The following is a 25809-nucleotide window of genomic DNA, read 5'->3' on the forward strand; positions in this document are numbered from 1 at the left end:
TGCGTATATTCAGAGTAACATACCAACCCGGCGTTTCTTTTGCTGCTTAGTATATTAGACAATTTCTTGCACGAGACCATTAAACAACTTAAAATACAGACACTATCAAGCACGTGCATTGCAATGAAATGCGTCACGCGGGTCCAATATTCCAACTAGTATAAATAATATACGCTTTCCACATTGCCCGTACCATTTTGAAATAATAGTACGGCAACACCAAAGGATGACATCACATCTGTATTTTAAAAAGTAATGATATATGTCCTCTTGAAGCGGCCAACATCACTAGCCTAAGTCCTCTTAAATTGGCCAACATCACTAGCCTAAGTCCTTTTAAATCGGCCAACATCATGAGCCTAAGTCCTCTTGAAACGGCCAACATCACTAGCCTAAGTCCTCTTAAAGCGGGCAACATAACTAGCCTAAGTTCTCTTGAAGCGGCCAACATCTGTATTTTAAATAGCAATGATATATGTTCTCTTGAAGCGGCCAACATCACTACTAGCCTAAGTCCTCTTAAAGCGGCCAACATCACTAGCCTAAGTCCTCTTGAAGCGACCAACATACTAGCCCTATTGAAGCTGCCAACATCACTAGCCCTAGAAATGGTTCCACTACTGATGTCTTCCGGCTTACTCCAGCCACAGTAGTTGCTCGTCCTACGGAGTTCCTTTGCGCAAGTTTTTTAGTCAAATGACTACAAAAAGGTTACTGGCCTATAGCTCCCTTAATTTACACATAAACTGGCCCAAAACTGTACTGCACATAGCTTAACATAACATACAACAATTCCAATTGAAATAAAGGTGATGCCTTACAGCATAATTATATGATATGAAACCCAACTGCTACACAGGAGCCATGGTGGCTAGGTGGTTATATAAGACGCTGGCTCGCTAGCCTGGAGGTCGGCTGTTCGATCCCTGCATTGGCCGAAAAAGTTCATCTGGATTTGACTCTGACACAGTGAATAGCCATGATATCCATATGACGTTATCTAAACGTCACAGGTCATGAGGTCACATCAACAAAACAAATGTAAACACCATCATTATGATCATTATCAACATTACAAGACACAATGTTACATTGTGAACAATAGCCTTCTTACATTAGGACTGTATAATCCGTACAGAACGTCTTATCGCTTCTTCCAATGATTTTTCACAAAATTAACATCATCTACAACTCTAGATTTGACGTCGGCATATTGGCACTATTTTGTGCTTCGGTCGTGTCTATTTCAGATATACACAATCAATTCTGTTAATGTTTTTAGCGTGGGGATCGACTAAAAGTTAATTTATTTCAGTTCTAAACAAAAATTTAAAACTTTAACGCAATTTTAAAAAAAGAGCCAAATTTTGGCTGGGATTACTGAGCAAAATGGCCATTCACTTTATACGTGCGAAAAAAAAAAGCCAACTACCATTTAATTTCCGTACGTTAGTTACGTACGGGTGTTCCTCAAGGCTCCATTCTTGGACCTCTACTATCTAACCTGTTTATTAATGACCTTCCTCTAAATTTGACAGCTCAATGTGATCTTTTTGCTTATGATACCACAGTATATTCTTCTACCAATTTTGATTCTCTTAACTCTACACTTCAGTCAGAAACTGATAAAATTATACAATGGTGCAACTCCAATCACATGATAATCAATGAATCTAAAACTAAATGTATGATTATTGCTTCAAAACCTAAAACAAATTCCTTATCTTCACATTTGTCCATTTCTATTAATTCTACCTTCATTGAACATGTTTCCGACTTTAAACTCTTAGGAGTATATTTTGACTCTAATCTTTCTTGGGACACTCATGTAAACCATTTATGTACTATTTTAAAACAGAAAAACTTTCAACTTACGAAAATCAAATCATTACTTCCAACTGATGTATTAAAATTATTTTATAACGCTCACTTTCAATCACATCTTGACTACTGCTCTACCATTTGGGACTCCTGTCAAATTTCTTCTCTTCATAAACTTAAAATTATCCAAAAATCATCATTTAAAATTATATTCAACAAACCTATTATTAAAAATAATTCTTCTGATTCTTCATATTCCATTCTTTCAAAATCTTTAAAACTGCCTACCATTCAACAACGTCATTTAATGAATAAATATATATTTCTGTTCAAAATATTAAACTATAAAAGTCCAAATTACTTGTGTTCCTTATTTCAATTTAAAAATACTACTTACAACTCTAAAAATCTTAAATTACAAATTCCACATCCAAATTGTACTAAATTTAAACATAGTCTTAGTTATAATGGACCAGTTTTATGGAATTTAATTCAAAATAATTTAAACTCATTACATGTTCTCTCAACTTTTAAAAAATCACTGCATAATTATATCCAAAATGTTATATAACTATTCTGAATATTTAAATTCAAACCATTATCGGTTTCTGCATTTGATGTTATTTGGAATGTAAAGGATACATTTTCATTATTCAGTTTCCTTGTATGTATAATATATGTGTATGTTTGTTTTGTCTATTGTCATTTAAGGGCAGAATTGTAAACAGGCTGCAAAGCCTAATTTTTCACCCTTTTGAAAATAAAGAATTTATTATTATTATTATTATTATTATTATTACCTTAGCTGCCAATCTCGTTACAAACACAAAATGTGTATCAAACTGTTCCCTTGGACCTCCAGGATCAACACCAAACCTTCTGAGTGGTCAAACTTTGGGCATTACAACAATATTTGGGGAGAAAATCTCTAGGGTTTTTTTTTTTCGACCGTTTCTTTTCAATATTTTTTTGTTCTTTTAAAAATAGTGTACGTTTTTAAGATATCATTTTTGTGTATATTGAAAAATATTAAATTATAGTATTAAATTAATTTGTTAAAATTATTTATTGATTTTGTAATAAGTATTGTGGCACTACTACACGCAAAAATAAAATCTACAAGATAAACCTGCGGACAAGACAGAAAATAGACATTGTACCAAATAAAAAAATAGACAAAGAGGTTGTCTGATTGTGATCGAAGGGTTTTGCAAGGTTTGTTGGTGTTGAGAAGGTCTCCAAGGTATTCAGTTGAAGATTCGTCATTTAGAGCAGAATATACGTAATAGACAGTATTTTAAATTTAATACGTTATTGACGGACGTTGTGGGATGAACTGACCCGCACCCATTTATATTTGATTTACTTTTTTTTAATATGGTACCCCTCCCCTCCATATAAGACCTACCTAAACGTGAAGTATTATTTGGTATATTATGTATAGAGTAAATACATCAATAACAGATGGGGTGATTTGGACGTTAGAAACGTTTTGACAATTTTAAAAAGTTACGGACAGTGTTAAAAATCAACTGATTTTGATTAACTGAGAGGACAATCTGATCATTTAATAAAATACCAATATCTTGAAATTTCTGCTTGAGTAAACGAATAGTTTGTCCTCGGACATCCGAATGCAGGGAGCATTCTAATATATAATGGTAACAATCTTCAAAATGGTGACCACACGCGCAGTCGGGGCTCTCCGTTAATGTCTCAAAAACTTATGACCATTTAAATCGTATGTTTACTTTAGATACCTCGACCCCCGTCTTTCTTAGTGATGCGGGATGGAGGGTACGAGTTTTAAAATATAATGCCAAATCTGGTTTTACCTGACTGAGAAGTCACGTACGTACGTCACGTCACGCCCATTCCAGGGGGCACCTGGTATAACCTACATACATGATGATCGGAAGGGTGCTATTTAGATTTTAACTTATTAAAAAATGTCATTAAGAATTATTTGCTTCTTTAGATTTATTACTCATTGCCAATGTCACCTCCATATGTAGTGGTGAGCGTTCAATATACGAAAAGTTAGCAAAATGTTAAATTTGGTGGTCTGCATCCAACTGGTTTTGGGAAGTCAGATAAGGGGAAGCCACTCTTACAGTATTACTCTCTAGTCAAAATAGGTACATTTGGTTCTTCAAAAACAAAGATGGTGGAAAAATTAAGGAAATTCTGAGTAAACTTTGTTTTTCTAGAATTTTATGTTAAACTAGGTAATTAATTACATAGATTTTTACGTAGACGTAATATCTAACTATTTAATATATTGAAAAACGTCGTATATTGAAATAATATGCATTTCAAGCAAGTCAAAATTGAGTTATTGACAGTGTGAGTGTCAATATATTGTATATAATAATGATAATACTATAAAGTGCCTGCGACTGCGTATGCCAATAATATAGCCGTCGCGTCAGAATTTTGTTCGAACAAGCCAAGACGGAATCAGGAGCTCGAATTAGTAAGTCTTTTCGAGGCTAACATACATATGGTTCAATTTTATTTCAATTATTAATTAGATGTGCAATAGAGTGCCCGCATGAGAAACAACATATGAAAACCACACCACTTGCCCCAATAACAGACCTTGTGATATATAGCACATGTACATGCATTACAGTACACCATTCGGCCATCAAACCCCCTCTTGAAAATAGAATGTGATGTAAATCCAACCTTTTAACTATTGCAGTGAATCACCCTGATAATCCGATCCAGTCTCTATATAGTTCCTTCATTGATACTGGTACAAGAAACTGGACTCATAAATGGCAGTTACGTATCAAACTCAATAGTCAACCAATTTGGGCACTCACAAAAAAATAAATATTTAGACCATTCATATTTCATTGTTGCGCATACATGTCACAAATTTAATCATTTTAACCTGCGTCGGTGTATTATATTGTGCTACATTAAATATAATTGTTTGATATCTTATGATGTGACTTGTATAATGAGAAAAGGAGTATATTATTTGATCAATTGAAAAACTATCATAACCTAAATCAAACAACACTGCGTTCGGGTGATCAGGCACTAACAATAATTTAGACTTTAGTTAAGCAGACACAGAAATACGTGGAAAACACAGAGTGATTTAAATCATGATGTACTATAGAGTCAACGTTCCAAAGTAAAAGTTTGGTGCTAAGACCACCTAAAGATACATTTTAAATGTTCCTATTATTAATTAGAACAGGTTTTCGCTTTAATTTTTATATTTTATGCTGACATTTATTGCTTTATATTAGGCCGAATTCTCGGGGTGAAAATCTTGTCACCTTCACTCCCGTTAAACCGGTCTACAAATCGGATTAACAATAATCGTGCAATCAATATGTCACCAAAGTTCTCCAATAAAATTTGTCAATTTAATAGTTCAAGCTCGAAATAGGCTAGAAATCGATGACTTATTTCTTTATAGTGCGGATCCATATTTGCGTAGATATGAGTTGGATCCTGCGCAGCTATTTAAAATTTGGCCAATCAGCGATCGCGCTTGCGATAAAAAATTCTGGGGTCAAGTACCAGGTCATAGCATTTGTAAACAAAGCCATGTGTACCATTTACCTTGCAAATTGCTCACGGTCGGGACGAACAGAGATCAAATGAACCAAAAAAAAGTCCCATCCGTGTAGAGAAGTGGTGTATGAGAGTCACAAAATGTATTTTGATCACACTGACATAAAATGTGGCAGTCAGTCGTGTTTTTTCAACACTGATTAAGGATATTGGACCGGTCCATTTCACTAGAAAAATGCCTTAATATCAAGGGAGATTACAGAGAATACAACAAGGTCAATGCTTCCATAAGTGTAATTCTAATAAAATCATTCATTTTACATAACAACATACTTAAAACCTGTCTAGCCTACTGTCTTAAACATACACTATGCAAGAGCTAAATCTGCCTATTGCAGGTCTTTCTTTAGGCCTGAAATGTTTTCTAAAGTATTAATTAGACATTAATTAACTGATCAAGGCCTTAATCAACTCTCGATGGCATCAGATTTCTCCGATATTAAATAGATTAGAATGGTTCAGCGATACTTTGATTTAATCAAATATGGAGGCAAGGGCGGATTGGTGCCAAGAACCGGCCCGGGCTCATGTGTCGGAGCGGCCCCTTTTACTGACCGCGGAGCCCGGACAGAGGGTCCGGGGGCTCTCCCCCTGGAAAATTGTGAAAAATAAACCCCAAATATGCGATTTGGTGGCACATCTGATTATAATCTCTGTCAAATAATATATCTCGTAAATCGATTAATTTAAGCCAAAACCCCGACCTGCAAGTAATTTACAACCATCAACCTGTGAAATTATCATATCTTCAGATTATGCAGGATTCCAAATCCCGGCCCACACCCAGCACACCAGGCCCAGAAAGTCCATTCCAGACTCCAGTGATGGCGTGGCGGCCCGTTAAAGCCACCGGCCACATACAACATGATCATCATCGCTCCACGGCCGGTCCAATACCCCCCACCCCACCCCATATAATGTGCAGCAGAAAAAGGTTTTCTAGCTCAGAATTGTCATCGAAAAGCCCATATGGACGTAATAAAATTTTGCATCTACAATGTATAAGCTTACAATAGATATATGAATTCAAATAACACTTGACTGTAATTAAAAGCTGTCAAATTTCATTCTCATATAGAAAAATGGTTTTGTCTGCAATTGTGAATGAACCAGATGGCACCCCTCCCCCCATCAATATGGGGCTCACCTACGACATAGTGTACATGTAATCATCGATAAAAGTGCCAAACACACTTTCAATGTTCGAATCTTGCTTCTGATTAATAAATATTCTGATTTCTTTAAACAATTATAACAGATACTGTACATGTAGTCGATCAAATCCAAAGCTAATTGATTTAAAAAATATTTTTGATCACCTAAGATAAATAAAATACAATTTAATGGAGGATTTACAGTAAGAGTAAGACACTAACTCATTTAGTAGTTAGAATAAGGCTCACGGTATTTGTTTCACTGGACTTATCAAAACAGCAAAAGTGTTGTTGGTGCTTTAAATAAAATAATAAAAATGCTGTTTTTATTTCGCACTGGACTAAATTGTCCCTCTTTTATGTGGCCCCCGCTCAAAAATACTTGGATTTTTTTCTTGCAAATTATACAGATCTCTGATAAAACTGACTTCTTTAACTCTGATGAAGTAGTAACAAGTACTGCACCATGATGTGATTCCTTTGGTGAGATTAATGAAGGAGTAGGGGTGAATGAGACACACTTTTAGTTTTTAAAGTTGTTGAAGTACTAGGCCTAGTAGTAGGGGTTATGGACATAAAGGCCCTAAACCAAAATGGCTCAAGTTTTTGGTCATAACAGTCAAACATTTTGGTCGTAACTGCATAACGGCCAAAACATTAGGGTCATAATGGCCAAAAAGAACATTTGAATTTTGATATATTATGTATCAAATGATATTTATTAATATAAATATTGCCTTATATAAATACCAATATTTCTTAATAGATAACATTTTCATATACATTTATTTAATACATAAATTTAAATACACTGTAGACATTTGTACTTAATACACCGTATAACTATAACATACATAATTTACAAAGACATCTATTTAATATGGAGGGTGGGTGGCGAATGGTTTAACATGTACTGGTACACATGAAATCATAAGGTCTGTCATTGTGTCAAGTGACGTGGTTTCAATTTTCCGCTTGTACGTGACAAGCACTAGGGTCACTTGTTCAACCTTGTGGGTTTTCTCTGAGTCCCCCAGTTTCCTCCCTCTGCTACAGACCCTTAAACACAAGCGAATTATTTAAATTAAAAGGAACCATATGTTGGACCCCAAAATGACCTACTTTGTGTCACCTGGACATTAATGCTCAGCTAATGCTACTTTATCAGTGGGGTGTTAAGGACTTAATTAGGGATTATCAAAAACTTTGATTAATTAGTATTCCCCTTTTTCCTTGAATCACAGCATGCAATGTTCTGGGTTGACTTGGATGGTTATATTCAATTCTTTCATTCACAAATTTTTCTGGACTTACGGTCTGTAGCCTATATATGATGCACCTTTATTACATTTATTTATTACTTCTACTAGTTGGAATAGAAGTGGTCATATCTTGTTGAAGGTTTTGTGAAACCGTTTTTATACGCCCACATTTAAATTTGGTCGTATATTGTCGTCGCCCCCGTCCGTCCGTCGGGCGTCCACAATTGCTTGTGGACGCTCTAGAGGCTAAAGTTAATATCCGATTGACTTTAAATTTATACACAGTGTTTAAGGTCTTGAGACGAAGGATCCTATTGATTTTTAGCAATTTCCGATAATTAATGCCAGAGTTATGGCCCTTGATCACTTTGAAAAATCTTGTGGATGCTCTAGCTAGAGGCCAAAGTAATTACTGCCAGAGTTATGGCCCTTGATCACTTCAAAAAATCTTGTGGCCGCTCTAGAGGCCCAAGTTAATATCAATTGATCTTAAATTCATACACAGTGTTTAAGGTCATGAGACAAAGAAGCCTATTGATTTTCAGCGATTTCCGATAATTACTGCCAGAGTTATGGTCCTCGATCACTTCAAAAAATCTTGTGGACGTTCTAGAGGCCAAAGTTAATATTTGATTGACTTTAAATTCATACACAGTGTTTAAGGTCATGAGACGAAGAAGCCGATTGATTTTTAGCAATTTCCGATAATTAATGCCAGAGTTATGGCCCTTGATCACTTTGAAAAATCTTGTGGATGCTCTAGCTAGAGGCCAAAGTAAATATCCGATTGACTTTAAAGGCCAAAGTTAATATCCGATTGACTTTAAATTTATACACAGTGTTTAAGGACTTGAGACGGATAAGCCTATTGATTTTCAGCGATTTCCGATAATTACTGCCAGAGTTATGGTCCTTGATCACTTTGAAAAATCTTGTGGAAGCTCTAGAGGCCAAAGTTAATATCTGATTGACTTAAAATTTATACACAGTGTTTAATGTCATGAGACGAAGAAGCCTGTTGATTTTCAGCGATTTCCGATAATTAATGCCAGAGTTATGGCCCTTGATCATTTTGAAAAATCTTGTGGACACTCTAAAGGCAAAAGTTAATATCCGATTGACTTTAAATTTATACACAGTGTTTAAGGTCATGAGACAAAGAATCCTATTGATTTTCAGAGATTTCCGATAATTACTGCCAGAGTTATGGCCCTTAATCACTTTGAAAAATCTTGTGGACGCTCTAGAGGTCAAAGTTAATATCCAATTGACTTTAAATTTATACACAGTCTTTAAGGTCATGAGACGAAGAATCCTATCGATTTTCATCGATTTCCGATAATTACTGCCAGACTTATGGCCCTTAATCAATTTGAAAAATCTTGTGGACGCTCTAGAGGTCAAAGTTAATATCCGATTCACTTTAAATTATACACAGTGTTTAAGGTCATGAGACGAAGAAGCCTATTGATTTTCAGCGATTTCCAATAATTACTGCCAGACTTATTGGCCTTAATCACTTTGAAAAATCTTGTGGACGATCTAGAGGTCAAAGTTAATATCCGATTGACTTTAAATTTATACACAGTGTTTAAGGTCATGAGACGAAGAAATCTTTTGATTTTCAGCGATTTCCAATAATTACTGCCAGAGTTATGGCCATCGATCACTTTGAAAAACCTTGTGGACGCTCTAGAGGCCAAAATTAATATCCGATTGACTTTAAATTTATACACAGTGTTTAAGGTCATGCGATGAAGAAGCCGATTGATTTTAAGCGATTTCCTATAATTACTGCCAGAGTTTTGGTCCTTGATTCAAAAAATCTTGTGGACGCTCTAGAGGCCAAAGTTAATATCCGATTGACCTAAAATTTATACACAGTGTTTAAGGTCATGAGACGAAGAATCCTATTGATTTTCAACGATTTCCGATAATTACTGCCAAAGTTATGGCCCTTGATCACTTTGCAAAAACTTGTGATGCTCTAAAGGCTAAAGTTATTATCCAATTGACTTCAGATTGATACACAGAGTTTAAGATCTTGAGACAAACATGTATATTGGTTTTCAATGAATTTTTATGACTTGGAACAGCTAAATCCATGATATTAAAAGTTTTGTATACAAAACGTTAGCATTGGACAGAACTTTATAAAAACCAAACAAATTCTAATAGTTTTCTGAGTTGTTGCTCTTAACAAGATTTTAGTGTATTATAAATGTTTCATTACCGAAAAAAGTAAAAATATGCGACAACTCTTGTTGACTGCCCGGACGATTTAGCTGCTGTGGGCATATGTTTCGTTGCCTGGCAACCTATCTTTAAAATATTATGTTATGAGTGAATTGTTATTTTTGTCGAATGATTAATATACTAATAGTGAGTTGTTAAATAATGTTTGGTAAAATATATTATGACCACATCACAGTAATAGTCTGTATCAGGGGCGTGCTGGCAGGGAGTTTAGGAGGACGGTGTCCTCCCAGGCCCCCATTAAACAATAAGTCCACCCGTATAAGCGGGCCCCCCCTGAGAGCTCTAATTTTCACGCAGAATCCCCTCAAAAAATTGAGAGTGCGCACGCGAAAAATCATACATACACAACGATTAGTAAAATATATTATGCTGACGTGCAAATGTCTGTCACCTTAAGGTGAAATGGTCTTTGATACATGTATTCATGCCTCGATATGTATAAGATGCAATTTATTATTTGGATAGAAATACATTGTATTAGCATTATATAAAGCAGACCTGTCATGAGTGTCTTGTGTAGTACAGTAGTATGTCTTATAGTCACAATAGCAGCATAAATTTGGAAAATATGATATCTAGATTACTCCCATAAGTGCTTGCAAAACGCGTTTCCCGTTGTCAAATTTCAAAAATTTTAAAGGGGGGAGAACCCCCACAGACCCCCCTACCAGCGACGCGCCTTCGGTGCGCGGGGGGCGACTTCGGCGGCTGACAGGCCCATTCGGGGCCAGCACGCCCCTGGTCTGTAATGTGGTGACAGTTTTAGTTTCGGTTGGACTGACTGAATGTAGACGCTGCCTTCTCACTCTCTTTCTTTCTCGCATCTTTGAACTGTTTTGTTCTTAAAACATTTATAAAACGTTGGGTGAAATCCAAAACTACTGCCGACTGTATCTTCAATATAATATCCTTCGTAATAAATCCAATTGTATCGAAAAATGCTGCAATGGATTGGTATTGAAACCAGTCTATAGCTACCTCACGACATTTGTCCCAACTTGTGTTTGTAAAGGGTTTTGCACCTCCCTTATTAACACTGTCTAAGTGAACAATACAAGTTAACTGAGCCTTTGTCACCATTTCGTGTAGCTTCTACAATCTACATGTAGAACTGCAATATGTTCCTCGTGAAGCACGCCATTTTGTGTTTACCAACAACACACACGAATGTAGACAATAATGTGATTGGTCAATTGTGGAAAAAAGATCACGTGACGCGGTGAACAACGCTGAATTCTGTCCAGTGACCTCGCGCACTATGAATTTTACTATCAATAAATAGTCCAGATTTCAAAGAAGAATATCACCGAAAAACTATGAAATTTTTGGGAGAAAATTACAACAAACGAATATCTCTATATGAACTATACACTGACAAAATTTCTTCTAGACCGGATTTGTAGGAATGAAAATATTTTTGCAACGACAATTTGTGCCCATGGAATGCGGCCTATATCTTCTTACTGCTAAAACAGAAAATTTCACCTTTTGACCTCCAGGGTCACAAAGAAAAAAGGTGAATTTAGCAAGTTTACATTTTTATTATACGCCTACGTATATTATCGTTGCCCCCGTGAGTCAGGTCAAAATTATTATTTGATTTCAACGAAACTTGAAATATAGGTTTATCTCCCTAAGATCATGATTTCTTTCGATATTAATCAGCCTCACTGTTGGCTTAATTAGCTTGTTCTCTATCCATCTCTTGCAAAATGTGGGCGTATCCTGTCTGGCAGCTGCTGGTTGAAAGGGTGATTACTTTCGATCATTTTCAGCTTATTTCCATGATACAAGAATAGGTGTCCATTCACTTTCAGTGCAAATGAACTCATTTGACCTTTGACCCCGAATATCTTGAAAATGCCCCAACGGCGGACTGATTACCGCTCGGCATCGTATTCTACGCGAAATTTTACTACAGAAAAGTTTTGTGCCAATTTGATGCACACACCTCTGCACTGAGCCTCCAGACTACTATAGTTTATAGAATGGAAAAACATGCTACTGGGCTACTGCCCCCACCTCCAAAATTTTTAAAAAGAAATTGATTTAATATTTGAAGACTTTCATATATTTCACTGTTGTAAGGTATGTAATCCCGAGGTCAGTTTCAACTACAATCACCTGGTGAACAGCATCCATTGCTCTAGTTTTATATTAAACATTTCAGTATCATTGGACAGACAACATGAACAGTAAAACTGACAGTAAGAAACGAGGAATTGGTTTTGGTGGATTTGCTATTAAAAAGAAAGAAGAACCACAACAATTGGCACCATCCACTAATTTCAGTTCTCTCTCTGGAATGGGAGGATCAAAGGCCAACAGACTGAATCCAGGTCGAAGTCTGAGTTATTCTCTAAATATTGGAAAGAAACGAGTGAAATGTGAAGATGAGTATGTACCTTTGTACATTCCTACTATATATTTATATATATTTTAATTTGTTTAGTGGTTGTATATTGTCGTCGTCCCCCATCAGACCGGCGTCTCTTAGAGACTATATATATACACAGTGTTTAAGATCATGCAACGAAGGACCCTAGCCATTTTCAACAATGTGGCTCTTGCTCACATTGAAATAAATTGTGGACGCTAAAGAGGCTACAGTTAATATCCGATTGGCTTTAAATTTATACACAGTGGTTAAGGTCATGAGATGAAGAATCCCATTTATTTTCAATGATTTCTGATAATTACTGCCAGAGTTATGGCCCTTGATCAATTTGAAATATCTTGTGGATGCTCTAGAGGCTAAAGTTAATATAAATTGTTCAAGGTCATGAGACAAACAATCGAAAGAAATTCTAATGATTTCTTTTAATTACTCAATGGGTTATTACTGGTTATAAGATGTTCATATGTTGTAAATGTTCTCCTTATTCATAAAATAAACAATATGCGACAAACCTTGAAGAAACAATATGTGACAAAGCCTTTTAGACTGCCTGGATGAATAGCTGCTGTGGGCGTATGTTTTTATTCTTGAGTTGAGGGGTGTGTTCAAGTTTTATTTGCCAAAATTATCTAGTGTGTGTTGAGTTGATGTTAAACTCCATCTGTTTGGCATGCTGTCACCAGCAGACATTCTAATTCCTCGAATAATGATGTCTCATCTAGGAATTGTTTTGTTTTTTTTTTAGATGAAATGAAATGAAATGGGGTTTAACGTCCTACTGTTCTGCTTCTATGCTGGGCTAATGAAGACGGGCATACACCATGCAATGTGCTATGAGCGAAATTTTGCCCGGGCAGCGGCACTATCGCCTACTCTTATTTTTTTTAGATTGATTTGTAATATAGCAATAAGTATCTTAGGACTCAATGTAATGAAATATAAAATATTTTGTTTGTTAATCCCAAAATGGTTTAAAGTTATTCACTGGGAATACAAGTAACTGATTAATTAGGTTAAATGTTTGAAATGTTAGTAGGTGTTTTCCATAAGTATGGAATATCTAGGAGAACCTATGTTATTCTAACGTACTCTTTATTCTAGTTATTTTGATGATGAGGATGAAGACGGTCCACCAGTTGCTCATGATGATGATTCAGGTGAAGAATTTACACCAGCAGGAATGGACGGAACGAAAAATGATGACAGCGATAGCGATGATCCGTTAGATGCCTTTATGGAAGGAGTTGAGGTGAGTCTGAAGTTTAATATGATTTTATTGTTTTATTACCTGCTAAAATATTTCCAGACCAGGCTATTAGATGTTTATTTTTATTATTACAGAAAGAATTAACAGAAGCTGAAAGACAGGCTTTTGAAGAAGATATAAAAGAAGAAAAAGAAAAGTAAATTAATTATCAGTCATCATCAGATCCACTTCATGTTTTCTTTAATCTCATATTTAAAAGAGAAATGGTTCAATATGCTGGTTAATTCTGCGCACCATAACAGGGACGTACTGCATACTGTATACTACAACTCCTTTTACAACATCTCAAATACATTGTTGGACTGCTGATTAGATCAGGTTCCAAACCTGGCTGTGATGTGCTTTCTAGTCGATCGGAACCTGGCTATAAAGTCAGATGTCCACTCTTGTATAAATTGGCTACAATTTGGGTTGGAAAGCTACTGCTTGTGTTTCCCTGCACACTTGATCATAAAAAATAACCTTATTACTATGAAGATTGACATCTATAACTTGTTTGTCTTATATACCTTCTTTATTTAGAGGGGTACGGAATGATATTGATGATGAAGACGTTCAGGAAGCCTACTTTCGCTTTATGGAAGAGAATCCGAACGTTGGAGTGATACAAGATGATGATGATGACTATGATTATGATAGTGATGGAAATGTTATTCCACGTGAACGATCCAAGGTAGAATAGTTTACAATTATATTAGCTAAGTCTCGAGATAATCTCTTGAAAGAGAGAAATGTTGAAATACATTATAATATTTGTATAATATTTGTATAATATTTGTATAATATTTGTGTTTACAGATAATTGATCCATTACCACCCATAGATCATTCTGAATATTCTTACCAACCGTTTGAAAGAAATTTCTACAATGAACATCAGGAGATTAAGGCTTTAACCAATGAACAGGTCAATGAATTACGCAATAAACTCTCAATCAAGGTAAATCTTTTATTTTATTGACCATCTCTACCTTACAACCCAGTCACAGAAAGTTTTTGTAGTAGGATCCGAACTCCACATAGCAAAAAGCTAATAAACTTACAATCCACATTAAAACATTTAACATTTTGTTATTATTTTCCTTTTTTACTAGACACAGAAATATATTGGGGAAATTTGCATTGTTATGTAGGGTATTCTATTTACCATTACATGTGGGGGAGAACATGACATTCAATCAACAGGTTGAAGGACACGTCACTGTAACCCAGGTATTATTTCTTTCACAATCATTTAATATCAAATCTTTGTTTTAATTCGTAAAAATCATTTCAAATCACCAAAACTCATCTAATTTGTACTTGTGTCTAGTTTAAAGCTGACCATTCAATTTTGATAATAAGTGTTCCATTTACAAGCTTTTAATTTTTCGATCACTGTTAAAAAATAAACAATCTAATTGATTATTGATGTTAAAGGATTAATTTTTGAACAGTGGTCAGGAAATTATGCATGATTTTAAATGATTTTTACAAATTTTTAAACAAAGATTTGATATTAAACAAATGTGAAAGAAACCAGTGCTAGATACCCTGGTTACAGTGACAGGTGACAGAAAGGTGTCATGTGTACAGTTTGGGGTGCTGTGCCTGTAAGATGAAGAGTTTGTAGAAACACTGCTGTTAGAAGACAATTTGTCTTATAGCACACTGCATGGTGTATGCACTTCTTCTTTAGACAGTAGCTGTCCCACTGGACGTGCTCAATTTCGAGTCTCAAGCATTCTGATGGAATTCTGTCCTATCACAGTTCTGTTGGTCCTGAAAATAGAGGCCATGATGTAATCAACTGTTACAGCTGTAGGTCAAGATTATATATTATTCAATTACCCAACTGTCACCTTTCTGTGGATTGCAGAATTCAATTCCAGAATGTTCAACCAAGTAATATCTGAGTTTTACAGTACTGGTACTATCCTTTATGTAAAGCTGAAAGAGTAGAAAGAATTACCTATAATGTTGCCATGACGATGACTTTGACATGAATTATTTCAGGTGTCAGGATTAGAACCATCGAAACCTGTCTGTAGTTTTGGACATTTTGGATTTGATGAATTGTTACTGGCTGCTATACGTAAATCTGAATATACAAAACCCACACCTATACAAGCTCAGGCGATTCCTGTTGCATTAAGTGGCAGAGATATAATCGGTATCGCTAAAACAGGAAGTGGTAAAACTGCTGCATTTTTGTGGCCAATGTTGATTCATATTATGGACCAGAAAGAACTGGAACCAGGTGAAGGTCCGATTGGGTTAATACTGGCTCCAACTAGAGAACTTTCCCAACAGGTAAATAACAAGATATTGGGTTATTTGAAAACTAGGTTAAAACGAGGATTGATTGTATCTTCAGGTTAATACACCACATCTTCAGGAACACCTTATTTCTTCTTGAAACAAATCTTATTTAAAAACGAAGAGTAGTTGATTGTGCTATTAACTGTTATTATTGAGTCAAGATCTAGTCTTTATCATCATGTTATATTTTCTAGATATATCAAGAAGCAAAGAAGTTTGGTAAAATCTATAATATTAATGTAGTCTGTGCTTATGGTGGCGGAAGTATGTGGGAGCAGACGAAGGCATGTCAGGAAGGAGCAGAAATAATTGTAGCCACTCCAGTAAGAGATAAATTGTTTTTATTAAACATTAGTGGTTGCCTAGTAACACATTATTTAATCAACTATCATATTGTAATGTATTTATTTAGGGGTTTTCTGGTAACCCAAACTATAAGATTGATATGTATTTATTTAGGGCCGATTGATTGATCTAATTAAGAAGAAATCTACTAATTTAGAGAGAGTTACCTACCTTGTATTTGACGAAGCAGATCGAATGTTTGATATGGGTTTTGGTATGTTTTATTTCTTTTTTGTTGTACAAAATCAACGAAACCTTATACCTGAGTACAGGAGGTCCACATTACACGCAAACAAAAGCCATAATACAACCTGCTGTCACGATATAAACCTGGGAAACAATGGAAGAAAGAGAAAAAAGGGGGGGATATTTGTAAAATATTATATATATTAATACTGTATTTTAAACCATTGATTACAGAACCACAAGTACGATCTATAGCTAATCATGTTAGACCTACTAGACAAAGTAAGTAGAAATAACTTTCATTTCTCATCACATTCTTTATGTTCCAATTACAGCTTACTGTCTGTTCCAGCTGATACTCCGACTCGAAAATTGCTTGCCATTTTTTTTATTAAAATGTCTAAAACTTTGTGACATAACTGGAATTTTCACCCCTTTGATTTCTTCCCTTAGCCTAAATGACTAAAAGTCTGATAAAATCCAGTATTCTCTTGTAAATTTCATATATTTCTACATTGTCACTTTCTCAGAACATAAACATTACGACTAGGCATGCGTTAAATGGAACACTTGCATACCTTATTAGGGTAGACAAGTGCTATACAAATTGTTTGCATTCGTTTAGAAATGTCTAGAAAAGGAGAATTCGTCCGATTGTTTCGCGACAATAATACTTATTAGGGTTTCACACTGTGAAGCTTGTGTGAAACAATATTGATTTCGTTCAGGTTAATATGTTTTTTTCTGTTTCCTCCTTTTTTTTTTTTTTTTTTTATAAGCAATATTTTTATTCAGATTTCTATCTGAATAGGGATTGGGGAACAGGCATAGCCTATATTAAACCCTTCTCCCTGTCAGACATAGATACATGTATTTACATAAAGAAACATACAATGTACAAGTGCAGTTATTTTACAGTGAGTGTGTTATAGTTGTCTCTGGAATGGATTTACAATGAATGGTTTGGGACGTATTGAAAAAATAACAAACAACAAGCAAAGCTATAAACAGGAAAACACACATACACATAAAAATTTGATGATGTACATTGGTAATGATTTAAATCATTTTGATATGTTAAATAGTACTTATATGCATATTTACAAAAATATTGGTTATCACATCTATATACATATTTACAAATAAAAGATCGATAATCACGGTATAGCATTGATGCGGCGCTGTGCGTGGATTGGTACAAAGTAAATTAATCCCATAAAATAACAAGGACTGATACCAATTAAATTAAATTAAATTAAAAAAAAAACAAAAAAAACCCCAAAAAGCCCCCCTCCCCCAAAAAAACCACAGATAAGGAGAAATAACAAATAATAAAACAGCAAATGTTGATGTTGTGCGAATGGAAGAGTCACGTGATTTTTCTTTGATTGGCACGTTGAGCTCGACAAGGGAAGAGAGCATGGTGTTTACAGCACAATACAGTTTAGAAAATAACGGCCAATTTAGGTGGTGAGTAAATTCACATTTAGTTTGGTTTGATAAACAGTTTTAATTTGAGTTGTGCAGTTTGTTGATACAAGCCCATAACCGTTAATTACTCAACAAGGCAAAAGTTTCCAACATTGTTTATAATATATAAAATTTTAATACTAACACTAGTAGTAACATAACAATCGTTCATTCATAGACTACCTAGTAGGCCTATAGCTACCTGCTTACAGTTAATCGTACGTGGACAATGTGCATATTTAGGAGAGTTGGCACAGTTACAAAGCTTGATACCAATTACCATTATTAACGATGACGTGCAAGGGCTATTTAGGAGTATTTTGCAATTTCGCAGCATACTGTCATTTCATTATTTATAATTTGGTGTTCTGTTTTCTAATATTTCTGACTTGTCACTTCAAGTTCAACAGATTTGTGTTATTACTTAGTAATTCTTATTTCAGGTAAAAATGATACTGTTATTGTTGAGAGAAACTAGGTAAGTTTGGGATTACCATATGCTTCAATTTTATTTACATAGTTCCCTAGCATTGACAGTTCAGGGCTACTGCTTCTTGAAAATATAACCAAAGATAAAATTCAAATCTTAGTAAATACTAGGCAATAAAATCGATCTAATTATCCAATCATATTACTAAAACTTAGATTCCGTCCTAATCAAAGTTTCGTGAAGCAGGCCTCTGTTTAGGTCAATGTTTAAAGTTGAGTATTGACACTCTTCAAAGAAAACAATTTGCACTATGACGGATGGGGTTATTGGTAATTTTACTGCATAAAAGCCTTTAGGCCTACAGTGTTATTTAACCATTAACTAACATTGGGGTTATAGTAATAGCAAAATTAATCAATTCAAAAGTTTTACAATCTCAATAATTGTTGGGTTTTTTGGGGTTTTTTTTTTTAGATGAGTAAACTGCAGACAGTTAATGCACATGCATAGCACAGGGGCTAATAAGGGTAAGTATTTTACATATTAAACTATCTTGATATTTAAAGATTCATATTATAATAATTGAGAATTTGAGTTGTCAGTTATAAATATAGATAAAAACTAAACAATATAAAGGAAGTATGCTCTACTCGGAACTAAGCAATTAGCGATTGGATTCTACTTGTCTGGTTTCTAATCAGTTTCATCTAACTTAAAACAGTATGTATTATTATAATCTTACTCTTAACATAACATGCATAGCAGTTAATAACACTGGCAGTAAACCTGTAAACATCATATACAGCATCATATACATGTACTCCCAGCTTATTATCAGTCTTTTACAATACAAATGACAACTCTAAATAGTGTAGTATTATGATTTCTGATTTACTATAGTCAGTTGATTTACAAACTTTGCAATAAGCTACTAAAGATGATTAACTACTTGATTTTATGTTTTGCACTATTTTGCAGGAGATTCAGAGAACATTTCAGACCAGCTTTATACAGACAGGCTAATTTACAAACAAATATATAATATGGGTAAAGTCTATAGGTGTATATATTTGGTTATGCAAGTTTGTTATTGAATTCCAATTACTTATTACAAGAACTATAATGTTTGTTGGCTATAAAATTCAATCTTAAGTAAGCTTAATAAAGATATCATAATCATAAAAATTAATATAGCTAATACATATAATAATATATATAAGTAATATTAAAAATTCAATGGGATATTGATGGTGCATTAAAGAGAGTTGTTTCCCTTTAATATCAATGTGCAAAATTCACAGATATATAAGTTTATAAATTCATTTTTAGATCTTTCATGCAAATTTGACAGGCAAAACATTTTGGAAATTTATATTCTAAAGGGTAGACACTTATGAATTATTGTTGGTTATTGAGGGGACAGGGTTATCTTCACAGGTATTGATATTAACAATGATGTACAGATTTTCTATGTTACACTATATTTCAGCGGATGGAGAGTTGGTCTGAGCTTGCAGTGAACTGGTTAGATTGTAATTAATTAGTTCTTCACTTGTTGGTTTATAACCGGGCACTTCAACCGGGCTTGTTAGTTTACGAGTCGGGCCATTCTTTCCTGGAACAGTACTGTTTTCACGTATGAATATTTTACCGTCTCTGGTCCAGCAGGCAGCAATAAAACCCTGTTTGTATGACCAGCGTGTAATACTTGCTACGTATGCTCTGTATCTAGTCAGGTCTTCATTTATATATACGCCTTTTATTGCTGTTTGAGCCATTTTCCTGTTCTTCATAATATGTACTTTTGTTTTGTAGCTTTTAAGTCTTACAATTATTTGGCGATGCTTGTTGTCTTGTTTTCTACCTAGACGATGACAGTTTTCGATGTTGTTTTGACTTAGGGAGTTATCAATAGTGGTGAGAACTTTCATGATTTTACCTTCAACATTTTCATTTAAATCTTCTTTAATTCCGCTTATGCGTATGCAGTTTTTTCGACTATATTGTTCGAGCTCGTCACACTTGTCTTGTACAGATGCATTGAGATGGAGGGATATTGTGGCTAACTGTAATTTTAGGGACTCGATTTCATTTTGGAGAGGAGCAATTTGTTTTGTAATCTCTTCTTGGACCATCTGTTCTATGAAAGGCCTGATAGCATCCTTAACTTGCCTGCTGTGAAAAGATAGGGCAATTTGATGAGTGAGTGCCTCTACGGTTTTATCAAAAATGGAATCTTCCTGTTCAGAAAAAGTGTTTATAGGGTGTGTTTTTGCAGTTTTTTCGTCAGTTACTGAAGTAGATGTGTCGATTTCTTTAAGATTTGTCTGCTCTTTGTCAATAGTACCAGAGAAGTTATTAAAGTCAGAGTTGGTTAGGTCAGCTTGTAACGAAATGTCAGACAAAGTATCATCTTCGTATTCAGATGTAGGTCTATATGTTTTATCAACATCATTTCCGGATTGGGTAAACATTGATTTTATATTGGTTTGTTTAGTTCTTTTCAGGACAGAATCGGACAAACTTGATGCTAATAATATTTCACGTTGCATGTCTATTGGTGAGATAGTGTTTGGTCTTTTCCTGCTTGGTGTCGGTGTTGCTGGGGACGCCATTGAAAATGTAAACAAAACCAGGGGATAATAAATCAATCGCAAAAAACTCACTGTTTTTGTTGTTTTTACTGATTATAAGTTGATTAGTTTATAGTATAATCCAATCACGTATCACTTTAAACTTTCGTGTAGATTCTTTAAAAGAGTTTCTTCATGAACAAGCAATAATCCACGCAGCGAAATTTACCGTGTCTTAGCGTGACGCCATCTTTATTGCTCCCCATCTTTATTGTATCCTCCTTGCTTATTTCGCAGAAAAATGCTTATTGCATCACTTGATTAAAGTATTTTGAAAAGTTGGCACATGTCAGAACGGTGCAAACTCTCCGAAATACGTAATTTAGTATGAAAGGTTAGGCCTTATTTAAATTTGAATAAATGTTTGGGTAAAATGATTCAAATTTTGTTTTTTAAGACTTTATAGTTCTGTTTAAGAGAAAATAGTCTGGTGGCTGAAGGGGGGAATCGCCACCCGAGCTGTGGATTTATGAGACCAGGTGATCAGGCTTTTGAGGGGGCGTTTTCGAGATATGGAGGGTCCAATGTCTACAATTGGGGGAAAATGTGGTTATGTTGACATATTAATGATGATCATGTTATATAATTATTGATAAAACATAAATTTCCAGGACTGCCCATCTCTAAATCGGTGTTTATAATACCCCTGGGCAACTGTTTTGATTTGTGGTGAGGTGGGGTGGGTGGTTGCAGGTGTGCGTGTGTGTATGGAGGGGTGTGGGGGGGTAAAATTGGCGTGAAATGAGTTCACATCGATTTAAATGATGATTTTCTTAGAGCTTGATGAAACATCTCTAAATATGTTTATAATATTCCCGTTGTGTGGGGATGGACGGCGGAGTGGGTGCCCGTGGTGGTGGGCGGGTTATGGAGAGGGGGGGGTAACATGTGTTTTTGTGGACAAATATCATTTGGTTCAAAATTGACCTTAAGAGCCATTCCACGAGAAAACCATGCAGAAGGTTCCAAGGTGGGGGTCGGTCGATTGAGTTCATATTTACAGGGTTTGGTTGACCCATCGAGCCTACTCCCCAGCCAAAATCATCGATTTTAGAAATTAACCATTTCTGAGATACAGCCCGATTACGTTTTTCGACTGATTTTCGTCAGTTTCATGTCAAATTTCGACCATTTTTGTAGCATTACTATAGCTGTAAATCGACGAATGGCGAACTAAGTTGTCAACTAACCCTCAACAGCACGAAAATTTGTGTCGGAAGTTATGAAATTCGTCACTTTTCGTGTTGAATTTCAGTTTCTTAAGTGTAGGGATTTCGCCCGTATATTCCGGACATGTCCTACGCTATTTTCCAAATGTTCGGCCAGGAATATGCCCAATCGGACATCAAGATATGATGAATAATATTCAGAATTGCAAAATTAATATAGTAAACTGAGTGTATAACTGCCACTCATCCCGATAACTGTTGATGATAGGCTGGATTGATTAGGTAATTAGGTGATCAACGTATTTATCGTATTATACTGTCTATACACCTATGTTGTTTACCTGCTTAATCTGCCTTGCTTGACTGACTTATTACTTTGTCGGGAAATTCATCAATCTAATCTTGAACAGAAGTCATTGCTTCTCTTTTGTCGGACTTTTCATCAAACCAATAATGAGTATCAACCTTATTTACGTGATTACCTCGGTGGTTTCTCCATTGTCGGAAAATTTAATCTCATAGATATCAACCGACAGTATAAACGACAGTATAATTTTGGGGGAATATTACTGCGTGAATTTGATTGAAACAGGCGCGGATCTGCAAATTTCATTCTATCGTATTACGAAAACACGTAATTTTGTAGGAATATTACTGACATAAATTTGAATACCATACGGGAATTAAATATGAATAAGCGGTTGCCATGCAAGTTACAACCACATTTTGCAAAAGATGGACAGAGAACAAGCTAAATACAACCAGGGGCCATCATCCAGTATGTTACAGCCCGACATGCGACGATATCAAAAGGAACCAAGATCTTTGGAATATAAAAGTATATAATATAAAAGTTTCATCAAGTTGTATAAAAATTGTGACATTAAGAGGGACTACAAGATCAAAACGTGTTTTTTTGTATATTCAGGGATCATAATTCAGGAAGCTACAATGTGATATGCGCGAATATCGAAAGGAACCGAGATCTTTGGGATATTAACATACATTTTAAGTTTCATCACAATCGGATAAAAATTGTGTTTCTAGAGTGTCCACAATCTTGGAATTACATACTTTTACACTATTTGCTTATGAGGAGCGGCCATTTTGTCCGTCGGTTTCGCTCTGATTTTCATGCAATTCGAACTTTGTTGTCATTAGGGCGTAACGGTGATATATTGAAACGGTTTTTAAAATCGGATAAAAATTGTGACCTCAAGAATATCGAAAGAGACCGAGATCTTTGGGATCTAAACATAATTTTTTTAAGTCTCATGAAAATCAGATATAAATTGTGACCTCGAGGGTGTCCACAACCTTGGAATTACATACTTTTACAATATTTGCGTACAAGGAGCGGCGACTTTTTGTAAAATCATGGCCCATAATCCAGGAAGTTAAATCCGATATGCGAGAATGTCGAAAGGAACCGAGTTCATTGGGTTTCATCAAAATCGGATAAAAATTGTAAACTCCATGTGCAGTATCCACAAGCTTAAAACGTGATTTTTCGTAAGTTCAGGGGCCATAGTCCATGAAGTTACGGTCCGTATCATACCAATATCGACAGGAGCCGAATTCTTAGGGACATAACCTATATTTCAAGTTTTGTTGAAAATGGATAAAAATTGTGACCTGTAGAGTGCCCATAAACAAATTGTTGACGGATGGGCGGACAGGGGCGACGACAATGTACAAAAATAGCGAGGTAGGTGTTCCTATTTTTATTACGTGTGGATTTGAATATTTTGTTGACACGTGATTTTTAATTGTGGTATGAATCCGTCTGCTTAAATAACGATAAGAGTTATACCCCTTTACTTTCGGTAATATGTCGGACAAGAAAATTTTTGAAATCCCAACTCGAACTCATTTTCGAATGAGATATGGTTTGTCGATAGAGCAACTGTGAACTTCAAATTGTATCCCTGATGACCTCGCGATTGAAATTGGGTCTGTTTTGCATAATTGTCGACTTTCATCTGCTCTAACTCGACTGTTTTTCAAAATTTTGAATTGAAATTTCTCATTTTTCATAGAAAAAAAATGTTTAAATAGTCAAGATCGACATTCTAGATCGAGAATTTGCGAAAATCCATATTCACTGGGAGACGCCATCTTGGATTTGTAGACTGGATACCAAACCACACCGAGACTGAATATTTTGGCAAAGCGGATTGAAGGGGAGCCGGAGTTGATATATTGACCCTTTGAATAACAATATTGGCGATTGGGTACCTGAATAATCCGCCGATGTATCCCAATCAAAACTAAAGTTTTTGGTAACTTTCGACACAAATTTTCATACTTTTGCAAGTTAGCTGACAACGATTCTATTTCTTGGGTTGTTAGAACTGGTCCAGCTGCAAATAAATTGATTTTAATTTTTATTGCAAATCCTGCTCCAGTGGAGTTATCGCGATCTGAAAATAGGGTACATTTCAGGTATCTCCAGACACGTATCTTGTGTAGTCTCCTGACACCTATGGAAAATGAACTTGAACCGGCTGACCATGATAATATGATAGGGTAAGACCCCGACTATCACGAACAACCAAAACCTAGTTCGCCAGGGTCATGCAAAAACGGTAGTAGTTCGACAAAAATAGCTAAAATTTGGCCTAAAAAAGACAAAAATCAGCCGAAAAACGTAATCGGCCTGTATCTCGGAAACGGTTGATTTCTGAAATCGGCAATTTTGGCTGGGGAGTAGGCTCGATGGGTCGACCAAACCCTGTGAGTATGAACTTAATCGGCCGACCCCCACCTTCGAACATCTACCTGATATTGCATGGTTTTCTCGTGGAATGCCTCTTAAAAGTGGTTTCGTGTTGGCTTTTCCATTCTTTACCTATTTCGTCATTCAATATATTAAATTATAATGGTACTTTTCAAGAGATCTGGAAAACACAGTAAATCAGAGACATGTTTAGATATTAGTTAATTCTTAGTCTTCATCAGAAGATTCAAAATCAAAGTTCATAATATGAGTTGGATAAATATCTTCTTGGTTGCTGACCAGCAGCTCGCATATATCCTTTGGATATGCTTCAGATAACAATTCACATTCCAAATCTTTATTCCAGCCATGCAGCAAAGACCACTACGGCAAGGTGGTAATAAAGAAAGGTCTGTTATTTTTTCACCCAGAAAATCTATCTTCTAGCGTCATCTACTGATGTAAGTCGCGATATTTTCTTCCTTTGCCCATCTCATTATCGATCAAAATGTGTATATTTGGATCATTGTGAGGAGAATGATTGGGGTGTCTCTTTCGCCCGAGCAATTTGTTTCAGCGCTTCCATTAATTTGCAATGCGAAGAGGAGTAGGTAAGCTATATTGGTGTCCTTGTAGTTTGTTGTCAGTTCTAGGATATTCTCGACACTTTCAAAACTAATCTTGATATATTTTTTGATCCAATGAAGATTAGTATTGAAAGTGTTGAGAATATCTCGGCCTACATGCTTTCTGTGGTAATGATTATCTGTCTTTCTTTTTCCAACTTTCTAACAAT

The 25809-nt window shown here is 35.3% G+C and overlaps 1 protein-coding gene and 1 long non-coding RNA gene across 5 annotated transcripts in view; both read left to right on the forward strand.

Moving 5' to 3' along the window:
* The first annotated feature begins 3944 nt into the window (after nucleotides 1–3944).
* The window catches only part of LOC126832525 (ATP-dependent RNA helicase DDX42), a 38414-nt gene continuing 16549 nt past the window's right edge, over nucleotides 3945–25809 (forward strand). Inside the window, exons 1-10 of the mRNA XM_050563341.2 lie at nucleotides 3945–4049; nucleotides 12267–12493; nucleotides 13596–13743; nucleotides 13836–13897; nucleotides 14284–14434; nucleotides 14560–14700; nucleotides 15756–16052; nucleotides 16256–16384; nucleotides 16521–16620; nucleotides 16827–16874. Of these exons, the coding sequence (XP_050419298.1) occupies nucleotides 12285–12493; nucleotides 13596–13743; nucleotides 13836–13897; nucleotides 14284–14434; nucleotides 14560–14700; nucleotides 15756–16052; nucleotides 16256–16384; nucleotides 16521–16620; nucleotides 16827–16874 (1285 nt within the window). The 5' untranslated portion in view covers nucleotides 3945–4049; nucleotides 12267–12284. The remainder of the gene's footprint in view (nucleotides 4050–12266; nucleotides 12494–13595; nucleotides 13744–13835; nucleotides 13898–14283; nucleotides 14435–14559; nucleotides 14701–15755; nucleotides 16053–16255; nucleotides 16385–16520; nucleotides 16621–16826; nucleotides 16875–25809) is intronic.
* LOC126832567 (uncharacterized) lies at nucleotides 17923–21302 on the forward strand. Of its 4 annotated transcripts, none has more exons than XR_007684765.2 (6): nucleotides 17923–18062; nucleotides 18506–18540; nucleotides 18967–19019; nucleotides 19471–19539; nucleotides 20308–20409; nucleotides 20990–21302. It is a non-coding gene; the product is annotated as an uncharacterized LOC126832567 (long non-coding RNA). The 4 variants fall into 4 exon arrangements; XR_007684764.2 differs by having other exon boundaries at nucleotides 17926–18062; nucleotides 19471–19552; nucleotides 19982–20409; XR_008789247.1 differs by lacking the exon at nucleotides 20308–20409 and having other exon boundaries at nucleotides 17932–18062; nucleotides 19471–19552.

Source organism: Patella vulgata, chromosome 9 (assembly GCF_932274485.2).
Source record: "Patella vulgata chromosome 9, xgPatVulg1.2, whole genome shotgun sequence".
NCBI lineage: Eukaryota > Metazoa > Mollusca > Gastropoda > Patellidae > Patella > Patella vulgata.